This window comes from Falco biarmicus, chromosome Z, assembly GCF_023638135.1.
Source record: "Falco biarmicus isolate bFalBia1 chromosome Z, bFalBia1.pri, whole genome shotgun sequence".
In the NCBI taxonomy this organism is placed as follows: Eukaryota; Metazoa; Chordata; class Aves; order Falconiformes; family Falconidae; genus Falco; species Falco biarmicus.
In genome coordinates, this window is record NC_079311.1 from 42,266,927 (window position 1) to 42,285,001 (window position 18,075).

The 18,075-nt window shown below is 40.5% G+C and overlaps 1 protein-coding gene across 1 annotated transcript in view; it reads right to left on the minus strand.

The window, feature by feature from the left end:
• NTRK2 (neurotrophic receptor tyrosine kinase 2) overlaps positions 1-18,075 on the minus strand; it is a 211,772-nt gene that overhangs the window by 56,691 nt on the left and 137,006 nt on the right. Inside the window, exon 13 of the mRNA XM_056325219.1 lies at positions 1,710-1,840. Coding sequence (XP_056181194.1) covers positions 1,710-1,840 — 131 coding nt within the window. The remainder of the gene's footprint in view (positions 1-1,709; positions 1,841-18,075) is intronic.

Sequence of the window (18,075 nt, forward strand, 5' to 3'; positions counted from 1 at the left end):
CAAGATCCTTATTAAGGACCATACAAAGAGTGGATCTGGTAAAAAAGAAGTATGACAGCTGTGCCAGAAAACAGATAGAATTGTCATCTAAATCCATGGAGACATCTCTCCCTTGAAAGGCTGAATGCTACTCCTTGTGAATCATACTGAGGAAGAGCAGCAGAGAGCAAGTGTGGCACAGCATTTAACAGCAGCAGTGCTAGGCTCCATTTTGTCAGGACTTTCAAAGGGAGCAAGTGAATGGAAAGACTTCTATCTTGCTATCAAGCAGTTCCCTGAAGTGACAGAAGAAAGGCAACTTCCACTCTAGCTTCACCAAAATACAACAGAAAATTCATTCAGATCTAGTTTTGCCACTTCCTCTCTCTTGCTTTCTCCTATCTATGATCTATCCCTTCAGGGCTTAATTTTTTCTCACCAGTCAACATGACTGAACATCTCCCAAGTATCAAAAAGCTAGTACTCCTGGCAAACCCCCAAAACCTGTTATTTTTGATGAAGCAAGAAAGTACTCCACAAATCCATCCTCTTTTCATGTTCTCTCACTGACAGATCCAAAATTCTATTCTTGTTTCCAAATCCAGAAAGATAATTACTCAATTTCTTTTACTGTATGGTTCGATCCAAAATGTACACATGGTTGCTTAATTGTGACTAGTCAGATAAAGTTATTTTCTGATGCCCAGGCACACCACAAATTCTAAATGTGTATTCCCCTCCATTTAATGAGATACTTCAAATGCTAGGCACCTTGTTCAGCTTCTGACAGAACACTATAGATGGAGATAAGAGATTGTCTCCAGGGAGACTTTGTAAACTCTTAAGAGAGTAGTTTCACCGATACTGTTTCTAGCATACATTCATAGCTGAGGTCAACAACCAGCCGCAGCCCTTCCATTTTGGTGGATGAAAAAGCTTGGTATGGTGAAGGAAGTTTGGTGTCTGAGCCTGAGACCAAGCTGGAAATCTTACTCCTTAGTAGATTCCCAACATACCATGTAGCCTGTGCCCTATAGAAGAACCAAATAAATCCCTTGGGTTTTTTCCCCAGAAATGTGAGAACTGTTCTGTATACTTGAAACTTCGAGGTTATGGCTGTTTTCTTATAGCTTCCTCCTCCCCTGGACTGCATTTTGGGAGAGCCGACTGGAGCTGTATAATCAAGAATCACTCCTCCATGTCATATCATGGCTTTTGGATTTCCATATAGCCAGTGTTTTACAGCACATGACAATATTATCTGCAAGTTTGTTATAAAATTCCTGGCAGTTATAGTAATGACAATTACGCACAGATAATGTCAGTGGCTGACCAAAACAATGGCACAATCCTGAAAAAGAAAGGCCGCCTTTGACTGGCAATTACACATGTAACTTAGCTTAGCAAGTAACAGATTATATTTTTTTAGACACACACATATGTCACATGTATTTTTAATAACCCAGACATTATTTTTCACTAATTAAAAAGATTTTGCCCCTTTGTAACACAGTCTGTTTCCCCCCTTTTCCTTGTGAAATTCAGCTCTCATTTTATAATTCTCAGCAAGATCAAATATCACATTCTCTTAACACTCCATTAGCCTTGTTAACCCTTCCACATATATCAGAGCAGTTACACTGGGCTATGGAATAGGCAAACAATCATTTACAAATAAAATAGCATTAGCTACAACCATGAATTAATAATGAAACCTTAGATTCTTTTACCTTCACTGCCACCAAGATCTTGTCCTGCTCGGGACAGAGGTTATAGCATTCCGCCAGAAAGACTTTCCCAAAGGCACCTTCTCCCAATTCTCTCTTGAGAACAATATTGTGGCGCTTGATGTGCTGCACAACTGTGAAGAGAAGACAAAACGGAGGTCAGAAGTAAGCTGCAAGGTCAGGATGCGACATGGTCCATGCTTACAGCCACATGGAAACAGGGTTGCCTGTAAAGTGGGGTGCATGTTGTGGAAGAAATCAAAGTGCTTGTCTGTGTCATTCATTAGTGCTTTGTCAAAAAAGACTGAGTTAATATATTTATATCTGGAGAGTAGCGCATTTGCTGGCTAAGAAGACATGGAACTAAGAGTCACCTGGGAAAAGGCCATTTATCACCGTGTTAGGATAACTGCTACAGAGCATACATAACAGCCAATGCTGCTTTTTTAAAAAACTTGAAGGCCAAGAATCAGGAAACAAACCAAACCTTTCTCATATCACTTCTATTTTTGTACCTCTAGCAATATCCGAACTTTCTCATACAAAACCAAAAAGTTTTTAAAATAACCTAATCCAAGAAAACAAAATGTGCCCTCTTTCAAGTCAGTCCAACTTACTCTCTGGTTCTCTTACTACTTGTTCAACTGCTTTCCCTCTCTGTGCTATACTACGGTTACAATAAGATAGAAACTTCATTCTCGCAAATGTGATTTACAGTATTGCTCTGAAGTAAAAGAAATAAAAGATGGACAAAGGTTTTAGTCAGCATAGTGGACAGAGCCTTAACTGAATTGCTGCTCAGAATCAATTGATTCAGACATCAAAGTCCTTGAGCATTTTTGTTCAACACATATTTTCCTTTCAGGACAAGCTTCCATAAAAAAAAATAACATTTAGAAGAAAATTTTGTAGAATACATTATCAATTTGCAATGTTCAAGCTAAGTAAAGCAGCTGCAAGGGCGGTTTAACTGGCCAACTCAACAGGGTTGATAGCTTGTATTTCCGAAATTGTACAAAACAGTCAGCATCTACTGATGAATCTAACCTCAGTGCATTTAGCTGCTTTTGCAAATACTGAAATGTTTGTACAAAGCCTACTTGCAACTTAAATCCTAAACAGAGTGAAGTAAATAGCTGTGTATAAGCAACAGGCTGGCTTCTGCAAAGGCATGAATCTCACATTGGCTGCTTAATTGCAGGGACCAGGACCGAACCCTGCCAATAATTTAAGATACATTCAGATGCAGACCAACCCCTGACTCCATGCTTGGCCTCACACCTGTTCCAAACTGGATGACCACTTACGCAGAAACCACCTTGCCTCTATTACTAAAAGATGGAAAATGGAGTGCTGCTGGTAACAGCAGTGGGAAGTGGCACAGCCTGTACCCATGGCTGTCACCAGAATTTGGAGAAAGGGCCCATGGTTTACAAGAGAAAAGTATGTGGGTCCCACACCCTGAGCCTATGGCGACAGAACACAAGTGCACTGCATGTAAATGCACTTCATATCCATGTGCATGAACGCAAGGGGAGTACGGTGCTGGAACAAGCCAGGAGAGTGAGAGATGTCGCCAGGCACCTCCATCATGAGTCTTGGCAGGTGGGCAGTGCACCCAAGGAGTGGACCTCCGCCAGACGCAGCTGCAACCTGTTAGAAACCCCCAGGCCAGCACACAAGCAGGCCCACCATGCCCTGGGAGAGGAGCGAGGAAAGCCAGCTTCTCCCCATGCCACACCAGACTTACCAGGGCTTCTTTGTGTCTCTGCAGCCGGTGGCTGCAAGGGGGGGCATTGCCTGTCCCCCTCTCTGATGCCAGGTCTCTTAGCAGAGGCCACACGTTTAATTAATACCTGAGTACTACGTGAAATGAGATTTGAAGGTACCAATGTTTTTCACTCTTGTCAAACTCTGGTCTAGCGTTAAGACTTTTTATTGTGATGATGCATTTATATTGGGTACACTTTGTTTGGCCAGCTACCCAAGCAACTCCCCTGCAGTCAGTAGGAATTCGCTTTTTATTTTATTTTACTCCTCAGCAGTGACTTTTCAAGTAAAGCACAGAATGCAGTCAGCACAAGACAGGTCTGAACCAAAATACACCTTTTCCCCATGGACACAAGTTAACCAGCATCCCTTGCCTCTGCTGATACTGGTCACAAGGTAGATGGTTGGGGAGCACAGCTGCCCCAGCACACCAGCTGAGCACAGTAGTGTGGCACACCTCATCACCTGTGCTTTAAAAAATGCTTACTAATAAATGAGTACTCCCCCCTACCCCCTGCCAAACCTGCCATTCAACCCTGCCTCCTGGGGAATTCTTCTCTTTCCCTCTGCTTGACCAGTATCACCAGGAGAATCTCTCTCTTCCTTCCCAAGAGAGAAGTTCAGCTCCATGTTGCCAGTGTCACCATCTTAAAGTGTCCACAAAGCCGATCGACAGGGAGTAGGACTGAGATCCTGTCCTACTGGTGTCAGCAGCAAAACTCCAGCAGAGGCAGATTTTCACTTGGTTCTCTCCACAGCTGCCAAAGACCTGGTGATGAACACAGCTGACTTTCTGAATTTTGTGTGGGTCCTCTCCATTTTGAACCTAGCCTATCCCTAATGTTGGCACCAGCAGAAGGAAGTTTTTTTGTGAAGTTCCTGAAGGACTTCACAAACAATAGAGTAAAAATAAACAAGAAACTTATCAAATACTTCTCTGTAGTACACTTACAGCTGCTGCTAAATGCTCTTATATAAACTAAGCATTTGAATAAACAACCCATCCCATAAACCGAACTGTCAAAACTGAAACACAGCAAGCTGCAGAAGAGATCTGTACAGAATATATTTGCAACTTGTCATGCTCTATCTATCCCTGCTACCTTTCTGAGCTGCATGGAGTTACTAAACAAATAAAAAATGACAGTAAATGTGACTAAATGGGCAGAGATTAAATATAAAACCAGTGTAAGTAAATCAAACACATATGATGTGATGGAAATAGGAACTAAGGAAAAAATCCGTTTAGCACACTCAGGGCCCCAGGCATAACGACACCATCTTCAGTGGGAGGAGATTTCAGCAGGAGATACACTGTAAAATTCAGGTCAAAATCTGCTTTCATTTAATATCGTGATAAAGCAAATTAACTCTGTTGAAACCCAAGAGATTATCCTGGATTTACACTGAAGAAATGAAGCCGAAATTGGCCAAAGAGGTGGCATAACTGAATTACCAAAGAAGTGGTCTTAAAACACCATCTCACAGGCAGATACAGTCACAGAGCAGCTAGGTATGCTCCTCCTTTTGACTCTAAGTGCTGATTGCCTTTGAGCTGCCATTTGGGCTTTTAAGAGCACAGCATCCATGGTTTAAAAGATCTTGACTGATTACTGTGAAAAATATGTTACATTAAGCTAAAAGCTAAGTTAAGTTGAACTGAAGAGAAAAATGAAACATAAAATATGAAGTGAATTTGAGCAAATTAAGCAAGGGTAGGTGCTGAAGAGGGGCTGTGGTGTTAATAACCACAGAGCTGTGTCCACAGAAGCAGGGGGCTCCCACAGATGACTGCAGGGCATCAGCTGGCAATAAGGAGCAGAACTGCAGAAAAGGAGTTTCTTATCTTGAGGTCTCAGAGACATCACACCAACAAAGCTGGACTTCTAGGTATTTCACTCACTAACAAAGAGCATGCCACACTGGAAATAACAGATCAAAGCTTTATCCTGCAAACACTATATGCAGGCATGGGAATGCACTCCCTGGGTAACCTACCTTTCACTGAGAAGCTGAACAGAGAGGGTCACACCACGTTCTGGAATAGATCCAAGAAAGACAGGCAACTTGGGATCACCTCACCACACTGCATTCACCAAGCTGGACATGACTGATTCCAGCCACAGACTCAGCAGTATAAATTATTAAAATGTTTCTGCATGTAATTAAAAAGTGAAATGCTGTGACAGAGTCAAAGTGTTTTCTCCTTGGTCACAAACAGTAGGTCTGAACATTTTACCACCACAATGACCACTAGACCACCTAAGCTGATCTTCTACACAGCACGGAACATAGTATTGACTTAAATGATGTGCTTGGCAGTAGACTGCCTCCAGAAAATGTTTATGCTAGTCTTAATTTGAAAGTCTGAACATTAACTCTTTTGCCTTCTAATTTTTACCTTGTCTGGCCTGTTATCTCCCTCCCTTGGGTTTTAGGAGACTTTCTCTGCTAGCTCGAGCAGCCTTTTAAGGTCTGGTATTAAATACATATAATCAACATTCTTCTTGCTCTTCTTGGTAAGGCAAAGAGACAGAAGCCCCTCCCAGGAAAACATTTTCTCCAGTATGCCAGTCATTTTCATGGTTCTTCTCTGGAAAAATTTGCAACAACCTTTTAAAAGAAGTTGTTTCCAGTTGTTTTTCCCAACTGGAATCCACAATCTTGTATTATGCTCCACAAAGTTGTGATAAAAACATAAAATAAGCTCCCTATATCTCTGCATGTCCAAAGATCACACTAGTCCTTTTTAAGGCCAGGTTTTCTAAAAAGCATAAAAATGACATATACAGTATGCATGAGTATGTCTCATCTTGAACACCTAAATTACAAAAACTCACCAATTACAATACCACAAGTACTGTAAGTTTCAGACATGTTTCCATATGCCCCACGAGAACAGCACAGCCAGAAGAGATCTGTCCTTATGGAGAGGCTGCAACACGAACTCACTGCTTGATGGAGAGAAAGAGCCATAGCAGAAAGGCTCCATCACCACTGCTCACTGAACTACCAGCACTTGGAGATCTTGCTGTGTCGCATGCGTACTTAAATCATCTGCTGAGTCTGTTTTCTAGGATGCTGTTCAAAATTTTGCTGGTGGTACACATGGGGAACAGTCCTAATGAATGAGTTGTGCCAGGAGTCTGAGGAGAGAATGAGTATCTTCAAGATGCCAAGGAACCAGGCAAGGTAATATTATAACCATATTTACAGCTGCATAAGGAAAAAGCAGCCGCAGAAAAGACTTGGCTTGTGATGTGGCATGAGGTGCTACAGAAAGACATTTTGCAAGTTTCTTCATTTCTTCTCCCATCATTTCTCTTTCAGCTGTGAAGACCCAACTTTTTCTAAGATCCTGCTAGAAAAAAACAGGTGTAAATGGTTGAGTAATTGTTCAGATAGTATACCACATTTGTACAGCATCTGTCATTCACACAAAAGGAGAGGTGGAATTTCAGACAGAATCCCATAGGAGGAGGATACAAAATTACTATGAACAGCAGCCAGCAAGTCTAGCCTCATGGCCACTGGATTCTGCAGTGACAGCATCTCTATAGTTCTGCATACCATTGCCAATATAGAAATTTTGGCACGTTGAGATATCTACTCTCTAAAATTGCAATAAAAGCCGACAACAACCACTTTCTCTTTTTTTCCTTTTTCTTTTCTTTTTTCTTTTTTCTTCTCTCTTTTCTTTTTTCTCTTTTTTCTTTTTCTTTCCTTCTTCTCTCTTTTCTTTTTTCTCTTTTTTCTTTTTCTTTTTTTCTTTTCTTTTTTCTTTTTTCTTTCTTCTCTCTTTTCTTTTTTCTTTTTTCTTTTTCTTTTCTTCTCTCTTTTCTTTTTTCTCTTTTTTCTTTTTCTTTTCTTTTTTCTTTTCTTTTTTCTTTTTTCTTTTTTCTTCTCTTTTCTTTTTTCTCTTTTTTCTTTTTCTTTTCTTTTTTCTTTTCTTTTTTCTTTTTTCTTTTTTCTTCTCTTTTCTTTTTTCTCTTTTTTCTTTTTCTTTTCTTTTTTCTTTTCTTTTTTCTTTTTTCTTCTTTCTTCTCTTTTCTTTTTTCTCTTTTTTCTTTTTCTTTTCATTTTTCTTTTATTTTTTCTTTTTTCTTCTCTTTTTTTTCTTTTTTTTTTTTCTTTTTTCTTTTTTCTCTTTTTTCTTTTTATTTTCTTTTTTCTTTTTCTTGTTTTTTTCTTTTCTTTTATTTTATTTTTTCTTTTCTATTTTTTTTTAACCTTTTAACCTGTCAGCCTTGCCTGAATGCAGAAATAGGCCAGCAGTTCTGAGAATATATTTCTGATTATTTGATGCATTCAGCCTATACAACGTTTATCACTTATTATATTCTATAGAGATTTTTACAGTGCTATTGTTTAAGTTTTACTTTACAGCAGCAACAAATTCTCATGCCAGACTGGTGCCCAGCTGTTGTAGGCACAAACAAACAAGCAGCATGCTTTCATATATACAGTCCACAGGTGAAATTCAATTCATACCTGTTTAACAGAAACAAAATAATCTGACAGAAAACCCACTCCTCAGCTACTTTAATTTAAAGGCACTGGTACAGGCTATAGAAAACTGAGTATGGAGGATCCACAGAAGAACTAGGTCAGAAAGACACTTGGGCCTTGTCACATCACCTGTACAAGTAGAGCTTCTGAATCACTTTGAATTTTGTTTCGTTTCTTTGAAAAAGAACGATTTAATTCAACAGTTCTAAAACAGTTATCCCTGAGGGGCCATCAGCGATCTACCAGATTTTTCACAGGTATTGGACCGCAAGTGGGCCTTATGGAGATATTTAATGGGCAAGCTGACTAGGCAGTGGTCTTCCTAGAACTGGAGACATTCATGAAAAGCAAACCTGTGAGCAGTCACAGGCATGGCATAATTCCCAGGGATTTCCTAGTGTCAAGAGCTACATCTGCTGATAACTCAAACAGATCTGTGATTGCTGCAGCTTAACCTTTCAGTTGCTTCATTTACAACTTAAATCCTCACAGGATCTATACTTTAAACCTCAGAAATTCTATTGTCTTGGATGAGAACTAGGCTTCTCTTTGTGACTTATGTGCAGCTCCTGGGAGAGGGTGCCCAGTCTTTCCCCACCTGCCTGCAGCAACAGGGGCATCACAGCTTTTGCCCACTATAAACTCATTTTGCTGTAGCAAGTGTGGTTCTTTGGTTCAAACTCAAGTTTTTGGTGTATTTGGGGGTTAATATTTCATTTCTGGTGAGGTGTTTTATCTTCCTCTTTTGTTACAGTAATTGATTTGTTTTAGTTGGCCAAGATCCTCTCAGTCTGGCTACAGATAAGCATACTGCCATACTTGATTAGCTCCTTAAAATCAAATAAGAACTACTTAATAATAAACACTAATAACAACACTATCATTGTTTTAAATGCATGAGCCTTATGAGCTAAACCCACTCTTCAGGAAAATAATGAAAAATAAGGAATAATGAAATTGACAGTTTTTCCAGGCATGAATTTGCCCCTGCATACAAAAACTAAGAGATACAAGGCTCCCAAGCCTTAGCAACCTGAAACTGGTTTTATTTCAATTGTAAGTATGTGTTAAATACGGATTTGATCTGTTATGTGCTAAAACAATGGGGATATATCAGAATAACTGAAAGCTAGATTTGGAAGTCTATGTTCAGAATAAATAGCAGATATTAATTGCTCTGCATTTTTTTTTTCTATGATGCTTCCAGACTACTAATAGCTTTTCAGCACAGTATGGTAAATCAGCTTTAAGCAGAAAACAGTGCTGGAATTTTGAACAAACATTGCCTTTGCAGATGTGTGCACTTAATTTGCAAATGCCAATTTCCATGCACTTCTTCCAAAAGATTAATGATGGTAAAACTGAAAGCCTATTGTGCATGAGTTGCTGTGTAAAACCTCTGCTAGTATTACTTTACTCTGGCAAATCTGGTCCATCTTCCATGTTTACGTTAACTAGTGACAATGATCTCGCTACCACCACTCTTCTCTTAGCTCAGACCAGCAAATCCTTTCCCTCAGCAAGATACTAATCTTTAAGGATCTTCCCTGCTGTAGAAAGAGAAGCACTCAGTAAGGGACAAGGGACGGGGAAGTGCCATGTAGCGTATCTCATAACAGATGCTTGTAGGGAAGAAGGGCTAATAAACATAGTGTCTTCAAAGTATTAATTCATTTCTATCTCTGTTTTCAGAAACAGGCATAGTCTGAAAAGCATCCCAGGATGCCACTCTGAGAAGCAGGACCTGAAAGAAACATCATACATTCAGGGACTGAGCCATATTCAAGCTTGGCCTAAGTGAGTATAAAGGTGAAAGTCAAAGGAGATTGCCCTGTTTTTGATGTGGGTTTCTCTACTTTGTTTTTTCTCTTCTCATTTTGAAAGGAAAAGAAAATAATTTTGTATCTTGATATAAGGATTTTACTGGTTGCCTTTCAAAAGAAAACATGACAAGTAAATGAAGCTTTCAAGCCTGTAAAAGAATAAACCATGTGTTTAGCTCACAGTCCCAAATTCTATCCCCTTATGTAAAAGTTAAGACATACTTAATCTTTACCTTTTCCTGATCTATTTTACTAAAATAGCATAGCATCTGATCTGTCATGTTAGACAGGTAGGTCTGCCCTGTTGCAGCCAGCTGTGCATGGAAAGGGAATACAGAAAACACTGTAGGACCACGGCAGGACCCAGCCTCTTCGCTATTACTTTGAAGTATATTATTTACCCTTTTCCTAATGATTTTTTTCCTGCTTCAGAGCACCTTTTACAATTTTTTCAGGGTGCAGCACACTGTGTGGCTTTCCATGAGGAAAGCCGAGTTTTATGCATGCCCATGCTTTGCTCTCTTTGGTCCAGCTGAGGTAAACCCCTCCCTTAGAGGGAGGATCAGTCTCTGCCTGCTACAAGGTTACTTGCTCTTATGATCTTGTGAACACTGCCCCTTTCCTGGGTTTTGCCATAAGTGGCCTTTAAACACAGAGGGAAGTTACAGGTTTGGTTATCTCCAAGGAGGACCCAGAAAAGACACATAAAGACATTAGGCATTGCAAACAAACAAAAGCAGAAATCTTCCTCACTCTTTGATCAGGTCCCTGCATTATCTACTGAGAAACAAAGTCAGCAGGAAGGAGACAAGTCTTGAGTCTTCCTATAGACTGAAAAGGAAAGAAACTCAGTTTGCCCTCTGTCCTCTGGGGATACAGAAGGGGTTAGCACTAAACATCATACTGCCCCAAAGCTGCACGCAACGGGAGAGATGAGCAAAACCATCATAAAGGGTGAACGCACCTGGAAAAAAGGCTGTTCCCTTTTACAGATATGCTGTCCTTCAGAGTTTCTGCATCCTTCCATGGTGAGGCATTTGTTGCTCTGCTTTTGTTTCACTGACAGGCTGGCACACCTTTTTGCTATGGCATGCCATACAACAGAGGCTTATGTCCCCGTAGGGCATTTCCCCCTTGGCCCCTGTTACAGTTTCAGAATCCCAGTGCTTATGGGAAACAAAGGCAGTTGTAACTGGCAGTGTTATGTGTACAAGGTACACCCAGAAAATGTGTCTCTACGCTGGGCTGTGCCAGATACCTCTACTGCAGACACAAAGCAATCAAAAGATTATTACATTGTACCAGCTTCCAACAAAAGCCCGGTAAGTTCTCACTTATAGGCCATCCAAATGAATTCACAAAGGGTTTGCAAGACTGAACATACTGAGGGTTTTTCAGGATCAACTGCTGCACAGTAAGATTACTTTTGTCTTGTTGCACATGCACCAGAAAAAATTCTTCCTCTGTTTCCATATGAATGTAGCAAATTCTTCATTTTTCAAGCTTAAAAAGATCTGCCTGTCATAGACCACACATCACCTCCTCTGCTGACCTGCTTCTTCCATCCTGCATCCTCTGAAGGACTAAGACTGTAAAGTGTAAGTTTACACAACACAAATTATTCCACATGTAAAGATCATGAGGTTCCTACAGCCTGGATGGCTTCTCATCATCTTCCAGGGTCTGACAACCTCCCCAAATCCTAGGGAAGGATGCACATGAGACAGTGTCACGCCCTTTATATTAGGCTTTGCTTAAGCAAACGAGGGTGCTCCTACTTGGAACTGCTTTCTGAATTACACTAAACTGTAGCCCAGCAGGATTTGAGAACTCTTCAAAGCCCTTCTTTAATAGCAGCAGGATAGGTGCCTGTTCTAATTGCCCTGATAGAAAACCCAGCCTGTACCATGGGTACAGTGAGAAAGAAAAGCTGTGGTTTGACAATGGGAATAGTAGGACTTTCCCAGATCATTTCTCTTGTAAAAAATTTATGTTTTCCTCTTCTCCCCACTTAGATCTGCATGTTATTTTCATGTAACATGAAAACAAACACACCTACCTAACAGATCTAGCAGAGAATATGAGAAATCTCCTTTCACCCACTTGACCTCTGGACTGTGTTATCTGTCAGTTGAAATTATGTTTCTCTATAATTCAGACAAATAAGAAGGAGTCCTTCTTTGCTAAAACAAGCTTGGTGAGGGAGCAAAAGTCTCAACTATGTACAGTCCCTTGTAACCGGTCAGCACAACTTACAGCCTGGGGCCACTTGCCCTTCAGCGGATCGGAGGCAATGCCATACTCTACATGCCCCCGTGGCTGCAGACAGCTGCGCACCAGTTGCTCAGTCAGCACGTAGCCCATCTGTCCAGCCAGCAAGCCAGAGACAAGCTTAAAGTAGGAGCAGAGAGTGCCTTGGTTCCACTATGGACAAAAAACCCACAGGTCTGTTTCTCAGCACAATTCCCTTCAGACATCTGTTTAAATAAGGGCTTCATAAATTTTCATTAACATGTATAAATCCCCTCCCACATATCAATAAAACTTTATTTTAAAGAAAGAGAATGAACACAGATAAATTAATCTAAAGTTAACTATGCGGTATGTCAGCAGCCAATGAAAAACAAAGACCTGCACTCCTTTAGGATAACAACAGCTTCCCACAGGGTCCACTGTGATAATGAACTGTCAGAGTCCCAGTACCACCAGTGACAACACAACCAAACCACCACTAAATAGGATCTTTTAAAGCTGTGGCCCATGACGAGGTTGAGGACAAGTTCAGTCTCTGCCAATATGCTTTCAGCACCTAAAAGCATCTTGGGTTTGAGTTGATAATTACAGTGTGCTGAGCCAAGCAGCTGTCACTAAGGAACAGGAGCTGCCCAAACAAAGCAAAATGCATAGAAGTTTACTGCTGATTTATCACACAATAATGAAGCCAGTTACAGCCTTTTGAGGCGTGGAAGTGAAAGACAGAAGGGGGAGGGGGGGAGGGGGGAGAGGGAAGACGAAAGGGAGGAAGAAAGAGCTTTGAACATTTTGTTCCAGACAGTTTCCAAGAAAGAGGAAAACACCAGGCATGATTCAATCAAAGGATGCCCCCCCACAGCCCCGCTGTTGCTGGAGAAGTGGCCACTGGGAAGATACCCACAACACATTATTTCCCAAACACACAGATCCACTCTTTGCCGAGACATGAACTCTTGCTGATGGCAGCACACACACATAGCAGGGCAAACAAGAAGAAGAACAGCAGAAATGGCTGAATGAACTTTATTTGGGATCTGACATACAATGTCAGTATAATGAACATGACCTAAAGGAGAGTGTTACACTCATAAGCAGACTAAGTTGGCAGCTCTGACCAATTAATACCAGTTAATTTTATGGTGATAGCTAGTACACATGTATGATATTCTGTGAAAGCTTAACAGATGTCACCATAAATGATTGCTTTCTCTCCAGTGCTCTTTATATTGGGAAAGTACTTACAGTTGAATCTTCTGTAACACTTGTAGACTGAAATGAATGCAAATGTAATTCTGCCAGTCTCTGCAAGAAACCAAAAATGCATGGACCAAAAAACTTCTCACCTAGTGTCTACATGACTGTTGCTTTTAAAAAACACAACTGTTTTGTTCCAACTACTGTACACAATGATATTTACAGCAACTGTAGTCTGCACAGAACACAGATAGGCAAAATGTAGGGTTTTTTCTCCCCTTCCTTCTGAAGTTCAAGTTCTCTCCCAGAGCAATAAATACCAGCTGCCTACATACTCATGTACTTGGAAAACATTCTGGGCAGCAGTAACCAACACAAATGGCTGCTACATTTGTTGAACTGTAATGGCAGAATACCCCACACCCTTATCAGTAAAGCAAATATTAAAAATTACCAACATTTTTATTGTTACCAGTGAAACAGCTGAATTTTTGTCTCAAGTTGCTCAGAACTGGCACTTGCAGCTAAGGAAACAGGTGTTGTCTATTGATATGCACGCCACTGAGGTACACGAAGCATTATTGTCAGCCCTACAGACAAAATGTCACTAGGGTACGTTAGCTGACCACTTTACAAGCAGTGTTGATTAACTGCTGCCTCCTGCAAGACCACCATGGGCAGGAGGGCAAGTACAGACCAGCTTTTAGGAGGGACTAGTATGAAACGAGCTGGAGGGCTGCTCTGCCTTTTGGTAGTCCCAACAACCACAGAATGGTCCTCAAGCAGTTTCCAGGACTCTGTTTCCAGCCTGAACTTCTGGTCAGAAGCTAACATAATTGTTTATAAACCATTTTCAAGATTTATTAGGTAGTTTTGCCAATGTTTTCCCATGTACAACTCTCAACTAAGTAATAGCCTAGTGTGTTGCTTTCACCATTGCTTCTGTCACATTTATTTTTCCCTTGTTGTAACATTCTCTTTGATAGGAGAACGGTAATTCAGGCACATGTTCCAAGAATATAACAGGCTCTAACTGCAAAATAACCATTCCTCATTTCCATTTTTCCTTACAGAGAAACTACAGAGAGGCAACATCATTTGCTTCTGAAACCTAGACGCACACATGCATAGAGGTGAAAAAGTATTTGTCATCAGCACTTTGGCAAACAACTCTTATAAGGCGTCTGCTGAGTGAATTCCTTTATCATTATAACACCCACCTAGAAAATAAGGCCAGAAATGCTTACCTAGCTGTTTCACAACAGTGGGATTTTTTTAAATCTTAATTACTTTTTATTTGGACAGTGTCACAAAGTTATAAAGTGTAAGTTTTGTATTCATAGAAGTTCATATCTGGTATATTTTTAAAACAATGGCCAAACTCCTCACTGCCATTACCTTCTTAGTTTCAAAATCCCAAGTGGAAACTCTTCAGATATGGATTTGGTGGCAATGAATACTGCCTTTTACTATTTACAGATTCGAGCCTCCTTAAAGTTTAAGTGCATTATAACACAGGCAAAAATAAAAGCAACTGGAAAGAAAAAAATGCATTCAGAAAAAAGATTTTGCAACAACACTGTTTCTCTTGCATTGCCTTCAGTGTTATCCTGTATGCCATGAAACCAATCCTGCTCTCACTCACAAAATGTAAACTGGGAAACCATTGCGTCCTTCTAGATTAACAGTCACAAAGAGACGCTGCTGAAGAGAGCAATTAAGAAACCCACAGCATCCCTTGATTTAAGACACAAAAAAATGACTTGCCATGAACAAAAGAAAATGTGAGGTCTGCTGCTTAGCTAAGTGCCCTAATTCTTTGCTTATTCCAGTCTGTATGTAGTTAGTTTACAGTCTTTTATGTACCATCCTGCATAAAAATAAACAGGCCCTCAGGGATTAACATACCACAACCAGCACTTCAAAACTACTTGCTTTTTTGCTCCCTTTCCACACCTCCATAAATGTAAACAAACAAAGATTTCTGAACAGGAGCTACTGCAATAATTTTCCTTCATATTGAGCCAAACAGGCATCATAAATTGCAGTTGTTGCGGAAATCAGGAACAATGATAAATTGCATCCTAATGAGGGCTATTCTAACTAAGGATCATTGGGAAAAATCTCTTCTCAAGACTATTTTAAAAGGTACTTTTCCCCATAATTAACCAAGTTTAAAGCTAGCTACAGCAGCTAGGAACAAGTGGCTTAATAACCTGCATATTGCTGCTAATGCACAAAAATCACTGTGCTTTCACACACAGACCCTGCTGAAAGCCTAGTTATGGGCAGCCACGACAACTGCTGCTGCAGGACTGTGTTTTCAGTTCGAGCCCAGCACTGCAGGAGTCTGATACAACTTTCCCAAATCAGTGACAGGCTTGTCGCTGACATCAAGGGGAGCCTGAAAGAAGCAGTCTTCTTCACAAAAAAAGAGGTACATCTTGCTTCAGAAATACCTCAGAAATTGGACAGGTTGTGAGTTTGAATGAAAAGACAGCACACACATAGTAAACATGTTCTAGGCTGCAGCTTTCCACCCTGTAATTCTTATCTGCAGATATTTAGGAGAGGACCATCCACACCATAGAATTTATTGTCTCTAGTGAGAAGCATAAGACTGAACTGCTGATGGGCTTGAGAAGAGACACCAGCAAACAATTAAATATGGGCAGGGTGCAGCATGAACTCTGAAAAAAAGAAAAGGAAGACAACTAAACTGCTCCAGTTCAAAAGAAAGGGAATCTCCAGACCTCAGCTGATTAGTAGTGCTAATCAGATTTTCTCCTGTATTCTCGCTTAAGCATTTTAGGTCCTGTTAACTTAGATACCTTCATCCTGAACAGCCTTTTACAGCTGCTCAGGAACAAGCCTAACATCTGCCCTGCAAAGACTCCCCTTAAAGATTTTATACAACATTTTAATTAAATTCTATTCCTAATTCAGCAAGAATTTGCCCATATCCAAACCAACATCACAGCCACTTGTTTCTGCACAGTGAAGATTTTTTTTCTGTTACACTAGACAATCGTATTTGGGGTATGCTTAGAAAAAGACAGAAAGTTTTGCTAGCTTATTTATCACTACCTCTTAGTAACTCAACTTTATTTCAATCCACATATTGCACAGCTGCCAGGCTGTTGGAAATATGTCTGCATCCCATTTGGTTAGTTATCCTACAATTTCAAAAGCTCCTGATGTCCTATGGAAGTTTGCAGATGTAGTTCCCTCACCCTCCCCAGCCACAGCATGACAATGCATGCCAGAATACACGCTCTGACACAGACTTTGGAGATGGCTGTGGAAAGATAACACAATTTTGTGATAAATTCATTATGATCAAGCAGCACCAGTTAAAGCAATCACTCTCCTGACCAAAGAAATAAGGGAGGAAAAGAAAAACAAAAACCCCCAAGTCTTCACTTTTCTGATGTCCTGTTGCATCAAAGCACAGGCTGCAACAAGCTGAGAAAGTGTAATGTGCTTCAACGTCTTTTTCAGTTGCTATGGTACAGTTTCTTATGGAAAATTCCTTGTTCTGCGTGATGTTTTTCCTGCCTCATTTGGGATGGCAGAACCGTTCCTTGTGTCACCTGAGAAACCGGGCTGTCAGTTTCCACCTATTGGTGAGAAAGAAACTCATCAGCAGCAGAACTCAATGGAAAATTTCTCGGGTAGAAGTTTCTGCGCTGGAGGCCAACATGACCAGGGAAGAAGGACGGATGGGTCAGAGGCCACGAAGGAGATCTGGCTGCCTCCTCAGGGTCAGCCACAGATTTCCTGCGTGAGCTGGGACAAGGGATTTAATTCCTGGGACTCCCTGCTCATGCAAGCAGGACAACAAAGCATCCTTCCCCCATTCCTCACCCTGTGCATGAAGCCCCAGGTCTGTAACCTGCCCAAAGGGCAATCAACTAGTTCCAGGTTACAGGAGCGGGGCCATAGCCCAAAAGCTCTTCAGGCAGGGGTTATTTGCAGGTGCAGAGTCCCACAATGCTTCGCACACTGAGGTCTTGTTTGGAACTTGAGGCTCTAAAGAAACACGCACAAAGAATAATAAATAATCGCCTTGGTCTCTGCTCTTAAGGAAAAATATCAACATAGGCAAGGAGGAGAAACTCCACCTTCACCATACAGCCAAGCAGGAAAAAAAAATTTGGCTTTTAGAGGAGATCTGCACTCTATTTTCTGCATAGAAAAAAAAAAAAGGTATTGCAGCATCACACTAGTGATAAAAAACAATCAGGGATAGTGCCTTTTCACTAGGGGAATTTCTTTTATGGATTAGTTGGAAGTAATCTGATTTTAATGCAACATTTTTCCTATGGGAATGTTTTTCTTAGAATCAAAAAATAATTAGATTCCACCACTTTTGATTCTTGACGAAACCAAAGCATGGTTAAAAAAAAAAAAGAAGAGGCGTTAACATTTTAATGCAGTTGGATACCTGCCGTATTTCAGAATGCCAAAATTCCCAATTCCCATGGGCTCCCTATGGTGATGAGAAGAGCTTTTGACCTCTCTGAGGAAATGGGTTTAGAAAATAATAAATGCATAAGGACTTGAAAAGAGACTCTTTTAGTAATGTCTATCATGAGAATGAAGAGCATTCAAGATGTGACAATGCAATTGCACTCCATGGGAAAGATTTTCTGTTGGTGCCAATATTTAAAGCTCCATTGACTTCAGTGGAGTTTCACCCCTTAATCCAAGAAGGTTTGAACTTGTTGGATATCTCTTGCAGTTATATACAACCACTTTGGTCTTTTAGAGTTCTTCCCCTTTCCAGATAAGTTCAACAAGAAACTTAATGGAAACAG